General features: G+C 36.7%; 2 protein-coding genes across 8 annotated transcripts in view; one reads left to right on the top strand and one right to left on the bottom strand.

Annotated features, from left to right (window-relative positions):
• Positions 1 to 1,523, top strand: part of map1ab (microtubule-associated protein 1Ab) — a 67,126-nt gene extending 65,603 nt beyond the window's left edge. For all 4 annotated transcript variants that reach the window (XM_063000697.1, XM_063000695.1, XM_063000696.1 and 1 more), the window contains 2 exons: positions 58 to 287; positions 680 to 1,523. In XM_063000697.1, coding sequence (XP_062856767.1) covers positions 58 to 287; positions 680 to 835 — 386 coding nt within the window. In that variant the 3' untranslated portion in view covers positions 836 to 1,523. The remainder of the gene's footprint in view (positions 1 to 57; positions 288 to 679) is intronic.
• A 7,166-nt stretch (positions 1,524 to 8,689) lies between these two features.
• Positions 8,690 to 20,171, bottom strand: part of ppip5k1b (diphosphoinositol pentakisphosphate kinase 1b) — a 41,198-nt gene continuing 29,716 nt past the window's right edge. For all 4 annotated transcript variants that reach the window (XM_063000691.1, XM_063000693.1, XM_063000692.1 and 1 more), the window contains 3 exons: positions 11,986 to 12,123; positions 10,966 to 11,082; positions 8,690 to 9,398 (listed from right to left, as the gene is read on the bottom strand). In XM_063000691.1, the coding sequence (XP_062856761.1) occupies positions 10,967 to 11,082; positions 11,986 to 12,123 (254 nt within the window). In that variant the 3' untranslated portion in view covers positions 8,690 to 9,398; position 10,966. The remainder of the gene's footprint in view (positions 9,399 to 10,965; positions 11,083 to 11,985; positions 12,124 to 20,171) is intronic.

Raw genomic sequence — 20,171 nt, 5'->3', positions numbered from 1 at the left:
TAAGGTTTCAGAGTTTGCCAGTTACAAACATAACCATTATTTTATTGTCTTTTTAAGGTTCTAACCAGAAACCCAGTGCAGGGGTTTCCCCTGGACTACCTTTCTATGTTGACCTTGCCTACATTCCAAATCACTGCAGTGCTAAAAATGTTGACCAAGAATTTTTTAAACGGGTGCGTGCTGCGTACTATGTTGTAAGTGGGAATGATCCAGGCAGTGGAGAACCCAGCCGTGCAGTTCTGGATGCGCTGCTCGAAGGAAAGTCACAGTGGGGAACCAATCTGCAGGTATGCTAAACTTTTATAATGATTGATAAACATACATTTTCTTCTTAAAGTTTTTGCATTTTTTAATGAACAGTGTTTAAATATCAGAATTAAAGTAATGTTTTTATAGTTAAATGGATAATGAATGGATAATCATTGTATTTTGTAAATATAAACTCAGTTAGAACTAACTTGATGCCTGCAACACACGCCAAGGGACAAAGACTAATGTAGCTTTTTTGGTTTTTCCTATTCACTATGTTCTGTTAAAAAATGAATCCTTTTGCTACTTTACCTATCTTCACAAACTACACATGGCTTATTTAAATATTCTCTAACTAGATATTTGAATAACATTACTCATCTATGTTTGTTAATAATTTATTAATAAGTTAATAATTGCCCTTTTACAGGTGACGCTGATCCCTACCCATGATACGGAGGTGACTCGTGACTGGTACCAGCAGACTCACAAGAAACAACAGGATCTGAATATCATGGTCTTGGCCAGCAGCAGCACTGTGGTCATGCAGGATGAGTCTTTCCCTGCCTGCAAAATCGAATTTTAGGCTTTTTCCATTTAGAAATGCATACATGAATAATTATGAAGACTTAGATAGTGTGTTTTCTTACCAACCACAGACTTGCATCCTATCAATTGCCATTAATGGTTATAACTTCGCCTGCTAAAGTAGTAAATTGACTTGCTTTGGTTTTAAATTGAGAGTGATACATGTGAACCGGGAAAAATATGATATTGAAATAATAAATTGTTTAGGTGAGGTCGCTGGGGCAGAGTTTCTCAACCTTGACCATGAAGTATTGTTATAAAATGTTAGCTTATCCTACTTTATTTGTTAATTAAATGGCTATTCAACTTAAAGTTTAAGGCTAACCGCTTAAAACGAATCAGTAAGCAATTACTTTCCTGACATGTTATATATAAAAAGAACGTTTACGGCATTTAGCAAACTTTTTATCCAAAGTGACCAAATACAATATAAGCATTTGAGGATTATGAGCCTAACAGTGACAACCTGGTAGTGGTGAAGCCTGAACCACTTATCGTCGGATTACTAGTCCAGTACCTTAATGCTGAGCCACCACTGCTAACCTAAGCCAAAATATGGGTTTGAACATGCCATTGCCTTGCATTAATTTTTAAAGAACTGAGAAACACTGGTATCAGATAATTTTTTATAAAACGCTTTACATTTTGGTAAATGCATTTAAAGCCCTGCCCTAACTCTAAATTTAAAGCACAAAACACACTCTGCATTGTATTAGTCCCTTACAAATTTTTTCTCTATCCTTAATAATGAATGTTTGCATGCTTCTTTACACCTTTATAATAACAATTCAGACTAAAAACGGGATATCATAAATATTGCTGTTTTTTTTCTTAAAGCCAATCACTCTATTAAATTAAATACACACTTGAAGCATATATAAAGACTCAAATATAAATTCAAGCATTACATCTAGAAAATGATTTTAGAATACTTTATGTTTACAAGTATCTTGCTCAAGTAATTTAAACATAATTATATCTTATTGGAAACTGGTCATGTGTTCATGACTTTGTACATGACATTGCAGATAACTATCAACTCACTGATGTTGGGCTGCATAGATTTGTATGTGACTACAGTGTCAAATGTTCAGGAACTGGTCAGTGCAGCTTGTGTTTGTCAGTGTAAAGAATGTAAAACAACTATGTAGAAAAGGTAATCATCTGTTTTATAGATTTAGTTTAAATTAAGGCATGATGCTTGTACATCTTAGGCTTTCTTTTACAAGATGCAGTGAGCAAAGGATCTGCACACTTCCGTCTCATGCTGGTTTTATTGACTCACTCTAGCACAGAAACAAAATCTCCAGAATATGAGTGTACGTCTGTCCAGACAGAATATGACATGACAGGTTTTTCCTTTAGTTTGATAGACGCCCTTCATAAAGTGAATTGTGATCTGACAACCATTTATTGCAAACACAAATACATCAAGCAAATAACAAAGTTTACAGTTTATAGTGAAACAGATTAATGCATTTCTGTAGTTACTAGCATCCTTCATTTAGGATAATAATAAATACAATATACTGTATGGCCAAAAGACTTAATACTACTGTATGTGGCCCTATGTGACTAAATAAGTCCAAGGGCATACTCCAAAATCTTGAGAAGTCTTCTCAGAAGAGTGAAGGCTGTTATAGCTACAAAGTCATATAAATGCTCGTAGCTTTTACACTAAATTATTATAACGTGACAATGAACATTATTAAGGGTTCACATCAACATACTAATTAACAGTCATGTTGTGTTCTGCCTTAGGTAAGGGTATCTCCAAAACTAGGGTCCTCTTTGATACATTTCTTTATGGTACAGTCATGGGTGTGGCGGTACAGATACAGAATGTTTCCTTATGTAAAGTAGTACATTTCCACTCGTTCTATTTCCACTATGCACTGTTTCAAACTGACAAACAAAGAGCCCTTCATGTGCCTCTTGCATTAACTGTTAAAAAACAAAAACAAGTTTACAGAAAAATGCAGAAGCACTTTAACCAGTAAAGAGCACCGAGGTGCTTCTGTTCAGCAGTCATGTTAATTATAGAATTAAAATTAACTCAAAAATTAGAAAAGAAGCTTTATATCAGATGCACAATGGCACATTATAAATGATTTGTCCTATTCTTGTTCTTAATTCAGAACAATGCAAATTTTAAATATATTGTTATTTTGCACATGATATTTTATAGAGTGAAAATCAGCCATACAGGAAAGAGGTGTGGGTAGATAAACTGCATGTAAATATGTATGTACACTAAAATCATTAATTTATTTTAAATAAATAGAATATCTATTAAAATCACTTCTAAATATTTCATGAAGCTTGAATATAGTAGCTGATTAAATCTAAATAAATTACTAAATGTATATTTATGGCATTATTGTAAATGTCTGTTATACATTTGGTTTAAAGACTGCTGTGCACTCACATCCATCAAGTGAGATTGAAGACTACACATGTAAAATGCACCTAAATGAAGAGTGATTTCCCACTATTTATGTTACAGCATTAGCACTAGTTTTTATCATGTGTAATTGTCTACATTTGGGTCATTTTCTAGACAAAGTGTATATGGTGTAAATCTCCTATTCTATTGGATCACAAAAGATGCTTAGTTAGATTTAGATCTGGTGCCTAGGAGGACATTGGAATACACCAAACACTTGTTCATGGAACCGTATAGACCAGGTTTGGTCCATGCTGTCTTTAACTGTCTAGTTTAATTAAGCATGTGCCCACTGTAGTTTCAGATTGCTGTTCTTGACTGACAGAATTGAGCTTTGTCAGGTTAAGCCAGTCTTTCTTCTACTTTGTAACCAACAAGGTGTTTCCCCTACATAATTGCCCTTCATTGGATGGTTTTTGCATAGCTCAAATACATATGAATTTGCTATTTGATCCTGTCTAGTTTTGGCACTGGTATTTTACCCTTTATTCAGAATCATTAATAATCAACATGATTGACCCAATGTATAGATAATGACCCATTTGCAGATTAGACAGATGGTAACTCTGTGACTGTATTAAAGGTTTAACCTCAACGCTATGATACAATTCTGCCCTTAATAGCTTCTAAACCTTTATGCTGCTCAGCTATTGAATGTCTGGTGAATCTGTTGTATTTACTGAGGTTTTATTTTGTTATCATTGTTATTTTTTATTTAGTTTTATTTTTGGTTGTTTAATCAGTTTCTGCTTGTTGAAGGTCAAATCTCAGTGATCTAGTAATGGAATTACCTCTAAATGAAGTATGACAGCTTTGTGAATGATGCAAGTTTATATCCAGATTACCTTATACTCCCAACCATAAATCACCAAGGACAAACAGTATTTTTGATAGTCAGACTGTACTGGATCTTATAGTGTAGATCCTGATGTGTGAAGATATTTCAATACTTGGCCTTATTAACACGTACTGTCGGGTCTTATTGATTAGCCGCAATTGCTGTGTAAGTAATGAATGCACTAAGTATTACTGATTGTATAACTAGCTTTGCTGGATGCTGCTTGATCAAAACAAAGAGCTATAGTGAATATGCACTTAGCACAGTGAATGCTGATAGAAATGTGTACAGAGAAAGATAGATATTTACTGCTAAAAAACTACTGTAGACTCATTCACTGACTTCGGTACTGATGCATTACTCTCGTGATGAACCTGAAACTGACTGAAACTTGTACAACACAGTTGTGAGTTTCTTCTCCTGAATGACTTGAACTGTAAACGAAGATATTAAAAGGGTGGTACATCTCCCTGCTTACAGAAACTTGTAGATACAGATGAAACTAGTATAAACACACAAACCATTTTACAGCATTCTAGTATCAGTGTAACTTCACAGCAAGCAAGAATCTACTGTACTTCAATAATACAAGACCGCTTTAGTATCAGATGTATCCTCCTGTTCAGTGTTTAATTTTATTTTTCCTGTTACATCTTGCCAATGCACCAGTTTCTGCATGTGGTCTTAGTTAGGATCTTGAATGTACTTAGTTAATAACTAAAAGAAAAAATACTATTTTAAAAGGTATATTTGAAGCTTATTGTATTAATGGTACTGAAATATGCATATTATTGGCATTTGCTTCTGTTTGCCCTAAGATGTTGAAAAAATGATGTGATATTTTCAGTTTTTTGTTTTGTTTGTTGCAGCTGGATGCATTACTTCAGTTCCTCTTTAGTGCAATAGTACATCTGATCTAATTAAATCTTAACGCAAATGTAGATTTCTGCTGATTTACTGTTAAAGGAAACCATCCTAGTGATCCTAAATAAAAAGAGCTCATACCGATATGTTGCCATTGTTTCTCAGTTTTTGTCACACCAGGTTTTTCACACTCGGCACACACAGTTCATGGAATAAAAAGCATTTTTAACTTAACCAACCAATTCACCAACTTTAAATTCCAAGCCAAAGCTCACATGTGAATATTCTAACGCTCTTAACAGGTAGCATCCTATCATACATGAATGACTGCAATGTGATATATGATCATATACACTGATCAGCCATAATATTAAAACCACCTCCTTGTTTCTACACTCAATGTCCATTTTATCAGCTCCACTTACCATATAGAAGCACTTTGTAGTTCTACAATTACTGACTGTAGTCCATTTGCTTCTCTGCATGTTTTTTTTTAGCTTTCTTTCATCCTGTTCTTCAGAGTAGGTATTACTTGGATGTTGGATCATTCTCAGCACTGCAGTGACAATGACATGGTGGTGGTGTGTTAGTGTGTGTTGTGCTGGTATGAGTGGATCAGACACAGCAGCGCTGCTGGAGTTTTTACATACCGTGTCCACTCACTGTCCACTCTATTAGACACTCCCACCTAGTTGGTCCACCCTGTAGATGTAAAGTCAGAGACGATCGCTCATCTATTGTTGCTGTTTGAGTTGGTCATCTTCTAGACCTTCATCAGTGGTCACAGGATGCTGCCCACAGAGCGCTGTTGGCTGGATATTTTTGGTTTGTGGACTATTCTCAGTCCAGCAGTGACAGTGAGGTGTTTAAAACCTCCAGCAGCGCTGCTGCTCATATCAGCACAACACACACTAACACACCACCACCATGTCAGATCCACCACCCATCATGATCCATTACCCAAATAATACCTACTCTGTAGTGGTCCTGGGAGAGTCCTGACCACTGAAGAACAGCGTGAAAGGGGGCTAACAGAGCATGCAGAGAAACAGATGGACTACATTCAGTAATTGTGGAACTACAAAGTGCTTCTATATGGTAAGTGGAGCTGATAAAATGGACAGTGAGTGTAGAAACAAGGAGGTGGTTTTAATGTTATGGCTGATCTGTGTATGATCCAATGTGTTTGGTGTAATGTGAGTTTAAAATGCTTTAACTTAGCATCTGCATCCTTACTCTCCTTAATGCCTCTTTATTTAAGCAGTTTACTCCTACTCACCAATACACTACATGTGAAAACACAAGCTTGTGATTTCATTCCAAATTCATGGGTATTAATATGAAATTGACCTCCCTTGAAGCCACAACAGCATTCATTTCTCCCGATTGGTGTTTCATGAGATGTTTGAGTGTAGTTTTGTGAGGTTAGGTATTGATGTTGAACAATTGACATTCCAGAGATCTGTGCAGATTACTGAAAGTGTTCCACAACGAACTGGTCAAACAATATTTCTATGAACCTGGGACTTCTTGAAAGATAAAAATGCATTTCCCAACTGTTATTACATAATTCATTTTAGAATTTATTTTCTACACAAACATCTAAACTCAATTTACATGTTTTTAAAAGGAGCTTAAAAACATGTCGAGATGTTCTCTGATGCAATCTTCATTTCACTTCAATGCAAAGCACTGTTACCAACATCTACACTATTGCAATGAATTATTAAAATGTAGCTAGTGGATTAACTCTGTAATTACCATGAACAGAAAATCGGGGCACACTAACATCTCAAATGAATGAGAAGAACAATGCAGCGGTCCTTTGGCAGACCTGAATGAAAGACGACAGAAAAGCAGCAATTACATCATCGTTTGGCTTCCTGTTAAAGTCTGGCTGAGATGTATTCAGAATAAATTCTCTTTTTAACTCCCAGTCTTTATTCTGCATTACACGGCCATGAGTCCGCCAGGGCTTTAACAGCATCAAATCAATGGGCATCAGAAACCATCACCATAGTAACCCAGCACAGCTAAGGGCAAAGCATGAGTCATCACACTGTTTCAAATCCTAAATGAAACCAGGAGACTCAGCGTCACCTCCACAACTGCAAGAAAAGAGTTTGCTAATGTCAGGCATTCTGTCTGTGTTCTCCTCCAGCATCCTTTATCACTGATATCACATCATGAGTCCTTCATACTAACATTAAATGTGTAAAACACATTATCATTCAATCAATGAAATTATAGTATGAAAGAACAAAAACTGAAACTTAATTACCTCTTATTTTAAACCTAGAGAAAAGTAATGCTACATTTGCTACATTACAATTCAATGCAAAAGTGTTACACCCCAACCCAAGTTGTCCCCTGATTGGTCTTGATTTTGTTGATTTTTCTTAAATGTGAACACCTCTACAGTAATCTATACACCGTGAGTCAAACATGGACCTCTGTACTTTTGCCTCTGTACCTTATTTTTTCATTGTTGCATTCAAAATTAAATTAGCAACAAAGTGATTTTTAAATTACCCACCCCACCCCTTAAGCGTGTAGCTACAAAGTTAAGGTAAAGGTACAAAGGTCCCTTTTTTGACTCACAAGATGAAATTCACTATCAAGGTTTTGGTATACATTATTACAATAATAAACAGAAGCTGACCATGCTAACAACAAAGTTCTGTTATGTTAATGCTGTTACTCTGAGGATATAAAAGTTTAGTAACAACAACAACTCAACTGCAAAGGCCAAAGCCCCTGCTGTTTCACTCATTTTTCTAATCATCATTTGGACTGAATTTAAATAATATGATCTATCTATAAACAAAAAGTTACAGGAAATGTTTTCCAAACCCAAACCCCTCAAAATCAGGAATTTAAATGCTGAAGCATGATGGATCCATGAATAAAAAATTTAGAACACTACAGCAAGAGGACACATGGTAAAGGCTTTCATTAGTGGGTCACCTGTCATGCAAAAGAAGTGTGATTACCACTGGTAGCAGTGGTTAAGGTACTGGACTAGTAAACAGAAGATTGCTGGTTCAAGCCCCACCACTGCTACTGTTAGGCCCTTGAACAAAGCCCTTTACCCTCAATTACTTGAATTGTATTTAGTTATAATAGTAAGTGGCAAATAAAATTTAATAAAACAAGTTTGGCAACAAGAAAAAAAATCATCACCAACTTCTTGGGCACAAAACATTTATTAATGTAACACATAATAGTGAAAATCTTAATACAATTATTTTAACAAATTTAGGTAGAACAATCTTTTAAAAAGACAGCAAATATTAAACATTCCCGACTAATAAAAGCTGATCAGAGCACTGTGATAAGCACTGAAGAGGTTTACATTTGTACTGGCTGTGGAATTCATGAACACATATTGTGACAATTACATCTATTTTATTATTACTTTTATTATTATTATAATTATTATCATATGATCATAATATCAGAAATAACTGTATATTTGTTCAAGTCTTACTGCATTGTTAAAATGCCATAACAATCTGTGCTAAAAAGACAAAACACAACATAAAAAAAAATAAAAAAAATAATATAAAATAATTAATTCATAATATGCATATTACTTTAATTGATGTTTTCAATATTAGCACTCAAACACAGCTTACAAAATTTTCAAACATATCAATTATACTACTACAATAGTAATATAAATGTATTTTATTATTTTGGGTTGTACCTTGAATGCTTAAAAAATGCTTAAAATAAAATGTATTATTATTATTTTATTATTGATGTTTTATTTTGTTTTTAAAATAAATAAAGTAAATCTTATTACTTGTTATTTTGTGTTGTGTTCAGAAATGTTCAGAAAGGTGCTTTATGCATTATCAGCTGTATATGAGAATCCTAATACAGGAAACATCTCCTCTACACCTGATCTGATTGATCTACCTACATCTTTAAGGCATTCTCCAATAAAATTGCTCTGCTGTGAGGAGATTTGAGAAATACAATCAGCCGAGGGAAGAGCCGATTACCAATGTGAGTTCTATTGTGTTTGTTACAGCTCGCTGTGGGCTAGAATTAAATCTCACTCCTACACAGCACTGAGATATAAAAGTGCAATTAATTACTAGGTTCAGTGTTCTACTGGCTTACAGCCCACAAAATGCTGGTTATCACAAACCAAACAGGTTCTGGATAACTGCACAAAGTACAGTGCAAAAGGATGAATCAGCAGCTATGTAGAAAAGCTTCCCCCTCACAGCTATATCTTACATTTTGGTAAATAAAAGCTTCTTTATTAGCTTGAGCTCCTTATTAATCCACATAACCAGAGAGTGGAAAGCTGATATCAGATTAGGATATTAGTGCAGGTTTGCTTTACGCACGGCTCAGGCTCAACTTTGAAGGTCCTGGAGTGGCAGGGAGAACTGGCATCTGTGGATACACACATGTACAGTTAATACAGTTAATACCCTCATCTCCAGCTGCTCTGTTGTCCCTGGTATTTGCTTACATGCTACAATGTCAACGTGTTTTTATGTACTGAGACGAAAGAAAGTCGTCAAACTTCAACCCCCTGTATAATGTTTTAGTTTAGTTGCTTTTGAAAGAGCATTTATAAACACTTTAATCAAAATGGATTGTAAATTAGACTTTAACTGGATGATTTAGCCAAGCAACAGGAAAATAAATGTGTCCCAACGTCACTCACTTTCTTAACCGCTTATCCAATTAGGGTCATGGGTCAAGCTATCCCAGCTTTTGAATGGGCGCAAGGCACACAGTAACACCCTGGACGGGGTGCCAGTCCATCGCAGGGCAGACACATACACACACATACACACACCCACTCACCTATAGGGCAATTTGGTGTCTCCAATTAACCTGACTGCATGTTTTTGGACTGTGGGAGGAAACAGGAGCTCCCGGAGGAAACCCACGCAGACACGGGGTCCGTGTCTCCGCACAGAAAGGATCCAGACCACCCCGCCTGGGGATCGAACCCAGGACCTTCTTGCTGTGAGGCGACAGTGCTACCCACCAAGCCACCGTGTCGCCCGCCCAAGCTTCAGGAAAAACAGAATTCTTTTAGTTTGCACAACTTAGCACATGCTGGACAGGGAGACAGTTGATCACAGGTCCACCTGGTACACCAGTGTAAAACCACATTATTATAAGTAGTATTATTGTTATCATTAATATTATTATTATTATTATTGATTATGGTGAAAAATACTCTAAAAAGGCAGTATACATTGCATGAAATGCCGGTATTTATTTAGCACATTTCTAAAGTCTCCAGCTAAGAAGACAGTATCAGAATTTATTAAAACAAAACTGAAATGACCTAACAGGTTTTGATTAGTAATCAGAACAACATTTTTCGAAACTGTTCTAGAACTTTTCGTTCTTCAACTTGTTCCCAGATTTACTCAGTAACGATGTCACTTCACAGCAAGAAGGTCCTGAGTTTCATTCCCAGGTGGAGCGCTCCAGGTCCTCTCTGTGAGGAGTTTACATGTTTTCCCTGTATCTGTGTGGGTTTCCTCCAGGGGCTCCAGTTTCTTCCCACAGTGAATTGGAGATACAAAATTGTCCATGACTGTGTTTGACATTAAAAGACTTGAACTGATGAATCTTGTGTAACCAGTAATTACCTGCCCTGTCATGTATGTAACCAAAGTGTGTAAAACATGACATTAAAATCCTAATAAATAAATAAATAAATACTCAACAGGAAAAATCTGGATTTATGACATGACTGTCATGTGCAAGGACTGAAGCATAAAGAGACCCTGAGCTGTGTGCTTACTGAATGCTACACATCCCATATCAGGCTGAAACACACACAGTTATCTTAATATCTTTCTCAGGTGGCAGACAATCAAGAATACTGCAGAATTTGGGCTGCCGATGGCTAGCGGGGATGATGCGTTGTGATGGTGATAGATGGCACCTGTAATCAAAAAAAGCTCTGTGAAAAAGTGAAAATGATACTCACACTATAAACACTGGGTTGGATGCTGCTGTGGCTGTGGTGGGGATGCTGATTTGGCTCTGTCCTGACTCACAGGCTCTGAGGAAAGTTGGATCTGGGAGTCAAACATGGCTGACAGAGCTTGAGAGGAAACAAAATGTGGACAGGTTAGTGTCCAAAATCATATTTGTTATTTCAAACTTCACAGATCCAAAATCCACAGTTCAATGCACCAATCTGGCAACATCACTCTGCAATCTGGGTAGCAACGCAACAAAAGGTGAGCTTAACTGCATATAAATGCATTAACCTAAGTATATTTATATACATACACACTGTGCAGTCAAATATGTGGACACGTCTCCTAATTATTAAATGTATGTGTTTAAGCCTCAATTACTGCAAACAGGTGTTTCATTTCATTTCCATCGACTGCTTTATTCTGGTCAGGGTCACAATGGGTCCCGTTCCATCGGGAAACACTAAGTGCAAAGCAGGAATACATTGGACAGGGGGCCTATCCATTACAGATATAGCTAATCTTGTCTGTGTAGATGCCCGGTGATAACCTGCCGATAGCACCACCAATATTCAAATGTGGATCGCCAGTGGTAGGCGAGTGTAATAGATTGCTGCACCACCTGAGCACCTGCTAACAGGTGTATCAAATCAAATATTCCTCTTTATTATTTTCATGTTTTTACACCGCATTATCCTGGTCAGGGTCGTGATGGGTCAGGTTTCCCCAGAATCACTGGGACGTGGTTGAAACATACTACATTTATACTGGCTAAGATACAAGGCAAAAAAAGTGACCGGCTGTCAATCATTTTCAATAAGAGCTGATGGTTTTCGGCGGCACAAGGCAGTGCAAATGTTGAAAACGAGAAAAAGTTCAACTTTATGCAAATAGGAACTGAGCATTGTGCAGAGAGGTACACACATTATCTCCACTACTGTGAAATGGTAAACCCCGTTTTTGGTTCCTAGAAAATAGTTTCTACTAAACATGGAGGAGAAAATCATTGATGGTGTGTTACCTACATTTCAAAGACTTGGCAAGCGTCTCACTCCGACTCTCACACACTTTGTTGAGGAACTCGTCCACCTGTTTCAGAGACAGCGAGTTGTGCAGTGTCTCCAGTGGGTGTATAGAGGGAACCATTGAGCAGCCTTCAAACCCTGCAGTAAACAAACACAACACATGTAAACAGTAACACCAAACATATAGATGTTTTCACTGCAGCATGAAAAGGGTGGGAATGTATAGCAAATTTTATAGCAGTTTAGCACAGAAAGTTTACAGCCCAGTTCTAATGATCAAGCCATGTTGCTGTATAATAAGTAGAGCTTATTGGGAATAGAATCATCACATAGTATACATTATCAAATTGCCTATCTTCATTCCTCGTCTCTCACTTACACCATAACATGCCATGGTATGAAACAGGCTTTCTTTAGAATCTGATGTATTTTTAACCTATACTAGTGCATATTTTATTGTGAGTTAAAATTATAATAACCAATCAATATACTTTGCCAAAAGTAAAGCAAAGGACGTTTTCATAAAACAAGGGTTTCCTGATAAAAAGCAGAAACAACATTTTTACACAAATAATTGTATTACATTGAAATTGATGGCATTTAGCAGATGCAATTATCCAAAGTGACTTACAGTTGTAACTAATTATAAGTGCAGGTTAAGGCATCAGTGGCAAATTGGTGGTGGTGGGGCTTGAACCAACAACATTGTGATGGCTAGTCCAACACCTCAACTTACAACTGTGACCAACTACAATTCCAGCAACTGAGGGTTAGGGGCCTTGCTTAGGGGTCCAACAGTGGCAATGTGGTGGTGGTGTGGCTTGCACTGACAGCCTTCTGATTGTTAGTCCAGTACCTTAACTGCTGAGCTACCACTGTCCACTACTATGTCAATGAGCCATAATTTTCTACTACTACTCTACAGTGTTTGGTGGTTATTTAAAACAGCATCATATTCATATACTATGAATTATATACTTACTATGAATTATATATTTACAACTACATTAGGAACATCCCCTTCTCCCAATCTGCACAGCCTTAATTCTTTGTGGCAGGGATTTCACAAGGTTTTGGACACATTTTAGAATTTTGGTCTGTGCTGACATAAGTACTGGCCACAGATTTGTCAGCATGCTGCAGATTTGCTGTTCTATCTGGGTCAAGAATATACACACAGCAATGTGGATTATTAAACTGCTGGTTCTGTAATTTCATTTCACTAACTTCACTAACTCCAATAAATGCTTAGGATTGAGTGTATCTGAGGACTTTCTGGTTAAGAAAACCCAGACGGTCACTTCATGCTAAGAGAAAGCTTGTCCGGATGGTGGCATGTAATCCAAGAACCACCTAAAAATGTCGAGCATTAGAAGGTGCTGGAACCAAATGACTTGCCAGTGTAAACTAAGCTTTACAGCACAATCATATGATCAGTTTTATCCAAAGTAACTTACAACTGTGCCCGATAACATTGCATGCAATTGAAGGTTAAGGTCCTGGCTCAGATCCCATCAGTGGTAACAACCTTCTGATCACTAGTCCAATGTCTTAACCACTGATCTACCACTATCATGGTTTAATCAATCCAACAACAGAAAAGGACAGCTAAAGCAATTTCCAAAACTACCAAGACATAGTATGTGTCCCTTATAAGTGTATGTAAACTTCAGACTTAAACTGTACTTAATAGTAAACAACAAAATTCCAAATCATTAGCACACACCAACTTACACTATAAGAGTAGCCTGTCGAACTACTGGCTTTTCGGTATCTAAAGGAAACCCACACCACTGCAAATATCCACAACTCACAAAAAAGCTCAGCTCAGCTCAGTGTAAATGCTAAATATCCACTGACTTGGCAACACATCAAACCAGCACCCACTTAGAATATAAAAGAGATGGATCTGTCCTCTCAGAATTCAAGGTCATTTTCAGCATTCCCAAGCTAATCTCCATGTGCTTGTACATTGACTTGTTAATAAGACAAGTCAGATGAGAATGTTTTTTCTTTTTTTCCTTTTGCTACATAACTTTTTTTAAATTATAATTTTAAATTATTTTTATGTATGTATGGTTTGTGTAATTCCAATTCATTCTAATTATTCTCCAGGCCACCCAAGGAGGATGGGCCCCTGCTGAGTCTGGTTTCTCTCAAGGTTTCTTTATTGTAATTTGTTGTAAAGTTGCTTTGAGACTATGTCTATGGTAAAAAGCGCTATACAAATAAATTTGACTTGACTTAACATGTAACAAGTATCATGGTATAAAAAGGATCCACTAAAGGCTCAGCATAGATGCCAGCAATTATGAGTCATGGCTCACCACTTGCCAAAAACAGTCAAAATAAATGGTTAAAGAGGAACCAAGATTGCAAGAAAATAATCTGAGAAAGATTTTTTTACAACAGCAGTAAGCAGACAAGCATCTCATAGCACAAAAATACACTAAACCTTGGGGCTGATGAACAAAAAAATGGCAAAAGACAACATCAGGTTCAATTACTGACAGCCAAGAACATGAATGAACACATGTAAAGAAGAACAGCACCAGATTTTTTGTGGATTTTTAGTTAGGTTTTGCATAGTCACTTATGGGGCTGATAGATCTTGACATCCTTCTGTAAATAATAGAAAAATGATACTATTTAAAAGCTATTTCCATGTGCTTGTACAATAAGAGAGACTGTTACTATTTTGGATAATCTAAGCAGGTACAAAACATTAAAATAGCTGCAAGGTTCTGGGTGCAGATGAACTGCATGGGTGAATAATGCACCAATTTGTGGGAGTTTAAAGGATTATAACCTGTACAATCACTGTAAATAATCAATGATATTAACATTATTTCAGCCTGTTTTGGCTGAAGGTACATCATGACTGATCATAGGGGACGACAAAAACTACAACAGAGCTTATACACTCACTGGCCAAATAATTAGAAACACCCTTAAACCTGTTCAATCATTACCAGATTATCAGATCCACACAATGCAGTTACTAATATAGACATGGGTTAGAAATTTTAGGTAATCAGATAGTCAGGTCAAAATGTATTATGGGTGATTTTGACTGCATTATTGTGGTTGGTTCCACACAGGTTGGTCAATGTTACTGTACAAAATGCTCTTTTGAAATTTTTATGCACAATGGTTTTTAGAGTTTGATAAGCAAAAAACATCCAGTAAGCATCAGTTTTGCAGGTGGAAATGCCTGAGGGAGGTCAAGAGGAGAACAGTAAGACTGGTTCAATAGTAGCAAACAGAAAGCAGCTCAAAGCGCACAATACATCAAGCTGTAAAGTTAAGCGGCACTCGATTGTCGGAGGAAAGCTTCTACATAAGGTCATCAACGCTGTTATTTTTTGTCATGTTTGCCCTACAATGTTTCATTTTAGTCTTACTCACAGGGCTTACAGAGTGGAAAAACATGCTTTAAAAATGGAAAAATGATGCTATTTCAATTGTACTAAGGTAAAAAAGTTGAGGGAAGTAACACTATGTAATTCAACTAAACTTTAATTATCAGGCCAAACCATAAACACCTTGGGTATGTAAAAGACTGAAATACAGTATTTCTATTTGTCTTTTTACCAATTGCACATCTTCTTTGCTTAAAAGCTCATATTTTTCATTTTCATCTAATATGTTGGAATGCTAATTTCCTGATCATGTTAAGATATGAAAGAATAAATGGAGAGAACACAGAAAGCTAAAAATGAATGAGTGAGTAAAACAATACGAGGAGGCAGTGATGGTGTTTAAAGGTAAATATTTGGTGCTTAATAATGAGCTCTGTTTGTTGTATGTTGTTGTATTTGCTGGGTTGACTAAACAGCAAGTCTGAACATGCTGAAGCCTGAAGCCTGCAGAAGATAAACCTGTGGATTAATGTTCCAATTTATTTCTCTTTCAGATTCAAATTCAACTTCAAATCACTCTCTAAGGGGCAGTTAAATAGACACCAGTACCAATTTAAATGATTTAATACAGCTTTAGTGATCTTGGGGTCTGGTCAAAATATAGCATCATTTAAGAAAAAACTAATAGCTCCGCACACAGCTCAGGGGCATAAAACCAATTAATTCCTGAATAATGGATGCAAACATTTAAACCTTTAAAATAAGTATATTGTGCAAAATATACAGTATTTTATTCACAGAATATATAGTTTGTACATTTAACAAAAACTTGACTAATTACTCATCATTATTTTTATGGATTATATGTGTTTTCTAAAAAGCAGCACAGTGGCTTGGTTGGTAGCACCACAGCAAGATGGCCCTGGGTTCAATTCCCAGATAAAGCGTTCTGTGTCCTTTCTGTGTGAAGTTTGCATGTTCTCCCAGTGTCTTTGTGGGTTTGCTCCGGGAGCTTAGGTTTCCTCCCACAGACCAAAGGCATGCAATTGAAGCTACCAATTGCCCTGTGTGTGTGGGTTTGCCCTGTGATAAACTGGCGACCTGTCCGGGGTGTTTCTACCTTTCGCCCAGTGAATTTGACCCACCGCGACCCTAAATAGGATAAAGTGGTGGTAAAACAGACATACATAAATAAATTAATGTGTTTTCTTAATACAAACCCCATTTTTAGATGATTTGCTATTTACATTGACATTTTTTTTTTACATTTTCTGCATTTAGCTGAAGTGGCATTTCGGCATTTATCCAAAGTGACTTACAGTTCACAGTCTAAGCATTTGAGGGTTAAAGGCCAAGCTCAAGGGTCCAACAGTGGCAAACTGGCAGTGGTGGGGTTTGAACCAGCAGCCTTCTGATTAATAGTCCAGTACCTTAACCGGTAGGTTACAACTGCCCCAAAAACTGCCCCTATGCTACAAATACAATAAAAAGTGCATTAAAGAAGAATTTTTGTCCAATGAAGTGAAATGTTTTGGCCAACCAACTTGATTGACTTTTAAGTTAAGGTTTTGGCTTAAATTGAATGTACAAATTACTCTCATCTTTTAGTATGAATGGTTTTTCTTTGAACACATAATATCCCAACTTCATACAGGCAGCGGAATAAACAAATACAAAACATAGCTACAAAACATACTAATAAATCATAGTGAATAGTATAAAATACAGAAACCCCAAAAAGGTTTGTTGTTTGTTAAAGGCTGCTGGTTTGTACAAAATGCACGTATTTCCTTCTAATGGGCACTAAAGGCAAAAGTGGAATGTAGCTAAATAATGGGAGTGTAGAGAAGGAAGAGCTTAATGGTGAAGCAGGCGAGGGACTGCAGGTGGTGGGAGCAGTGATATAGGTGATGATTCAACCCAGCTCAACCCAGAAACAGCTCAGCAATTTAGAGCTGCTGCTCCTCCTCTGCAGGATGGAATGAAGAAGAAACGAAGGGTGAATGGGTTGATGTCAGAGGGAGTGAGAAGGCAGGAGGCTGAAAATAAATTAAAGAAAAAAAAAGATACACAGCAAGACAAAAAAGAAAGGGTACCAAGACAAGAAGATAACATGGAAGGTGTTGGATGAGCAAGAATGAAGAGAAATAGTGGAACAAAATTTAAAAGATGGTAATTATCATTATTATTTTTTCTCTTTTACCAGAAGACACAATGCAGAGAACATAGATGTGGGGGGATTGGTGTTTTGGCAGAGATGAATGTGAAGAATAAAGAAGCAAGCAGCACTGAGACTCATCTGGCGACTTTTGAGCTCGGTGACTCAGCAAGCAAGACAAATTAACAACTACGCCCCAGCATTAATCAAGTAAAAGTAGACATCTCAACACTCCAGCCACTAATTTATACTTCTAAAATAAATATCAGATAGAACTGTGTATAATTAAAACTACCCAGCCTTGGAGCTTGTCTGAATGGGGTGGTAACACTGATATACACACTGCTCATCCAGTCTTGGTTCATGTAAATACACAGCTTACAGGTTCCTTAAAAATATTTTAATATCTTTAAATAATTATTGACATCTATTTTGACAAATTTGTAATTACTGTCTATTTTATAACCACAATTTATTTAAATGCTTAAAAAATGACTGACGCTCCCAATATATTTTCTTTCTTTTTTATGTATTGTCTTACCCAGTAAAGTAAGGATGTGTGCAAATGTTATTGCATTTAGTCAGAGATGGCTCAAAAGCTCTATATAGGTTAGTGTATTTAGGTGAACTCGCTACTTTATAAAACTGTCACATTAAATTGGTTGACTCATTGCCTTTGGCTATTTGCAACCACTTTTATATTACATTGTGTCTAGCTCAGAGAACTTAGACTCTGATCAGCCCTGACTTTGAATCAAATTACATAACACGAGACAACACAAAGAGTAGGAGGAGAGCCAAATTATTATACCACCTGACCATAGAAAACCATGTAAAAGATGAATAGACCCACTGATGAGTAGGGACTTTAAAAACTATATCACAAATTCACTGCTGGCGATGCTTCTTTTAAATCATTTCACCAGATAATGTCCTTAATGCATCACTTGCTTTGTTACTGCATGCTACTGAATACACCAAATCTGACATCTTGAACTAGCAAGTTTAAATCTCAGCTCTGCTACCGGCAGGCAGGGTGCCAAAATGACAGTGTCCTGATTATTTGTCAGACATAGGTGGCAACCCTAGTGGCAACCCAACTCTGGCATATGATAAGATGTGGATGCAGATTGAGCACATGTCGAAAGACCGGGGGTTCAAGCAGCAGTGGATTGACAACTGGAAATGAAAAATAACTAAACAAAATTTAGACTTTAGTTTATTTGGCAATTGTTCATTCTAAATCTTAAATATTTAAATGTATCGATGTGGATTAAGCATTTAATTATACTAAATACACAACAGACTGTGAACATAAAAAAATATATCTCAAGAGATATATTCAGTAAACGGACATGCATTTATTTAGGAACTAAACAATGATAAAAAGTTAGATAAGGTGAATTAGACTCAATTCCAACAACCTGAAGATCGGTGTGGATCACGGATGCAAATTAACAGAAGATAACAGATGTGAGAATGCTCAGAAAGATGGGATGCTGGGAAATCAAGGTCTAACCCAAACATCAAATTAAAGTCACACGATTAAATGCCAACAAATTACTAGGATCTCTCATGGAATGACCCCCAGGGGGCATGCAAGTATCAAAACACAAGGGCTCCAAACAGCCAACATTACCATTAGTTGGATGTCTGGCATACGACACAGAAAACCTCTTTACAGCCGGCATTGAGAGCAATTCTGAGGAAATAAAAGAAGCACCACGTCACTCTGGTCTGATTATACAATAAACAGACGTACAAATGGAAAATAAAGTAGACAAACTCGTCATTATCTCTCCATGCTCTCTCTGCTTTACTGTGCTACAGCATGACAGAGCACTATTTACAGCACAGAGGAAACAATACTGCAGCTAATATTACACTGACACCCTGTGGACTGAACACTGTCATGAAGAACCAGTTCAGTACAAAAAAATCATGAGAACCACCATTTCTTTATCAGAACCTGCTAATACGTAGAATAAAATCTGCCTTGTATGATGTAATAGAAATTACAATGAAGAACAAGAAACAATAGAGGAAACTGCCAGTTAATTTGAATCAATAGTCACCAAATCACTGAGTCAACTCTTTTATTTACTTATTTAATGTCATTAAATGTCACTACACCATCACTGCTTTGCACTGGTTAGCTGCACAGATGGGTAAGCTTTCTCCAATGCCCCCCTCTTTTGTCCCGATAATGCTATCCACAATGTGATGTTGTCAACTCAGCTCATTCTTGATCTTCCTCCTCTTCTGAGTCCTTCCACAAGTCCTGTCATATCACTGCCTCAATGTTGTCCTGTGGAGCCTTATCACATGCCCAACATAACGTAACTTGTGGGACTTAATGTGGTTCAGTAGCTCCTTTCTGTTTCTGGCCCAACTTGCTCAGTGGTCATCTTCGTCTATTCAACAATTTTCTGATGAAAGCAACTTTCTTGCTCTTTATTTAGTGTCCAGGCTTTACATCAATTTATAACTACTGGCCAGACCAAGGCTTTCAATCTCAGTTTGATGATGGTTGTAACTGACTTGTTTTTCTAATCTATTAATGTGCAAGTGGAAGAATGTAGACCATATGATATTTCATACCTGAAATATTTCATACATGAAAGTCAACTATATTACTGTACAAGTTTATATATCACAAATTTTAC

The sequence above is a fragment of the Trichomycterus rosablanca genome, chromosome 8, assembly GCF_030014385.1.
Source record: "Trichomycterus rosablanca isolate fTriRos1 chromosome 8, fTriRos1.hap1, whole genome shotgun sequence".
Lineage (NCBI taxonomy): Eukaryota > Metazoa > Chordata > Actinopteri > Siluriformes > Trichomycteridae > Trichomycterus > Trichomycterus rosablanca.
The sequence above is the reverse complement of the archived record's forward strand: the minus strand, read 5'-3'. Positions and strand labels throughout refer to the sequence as shown.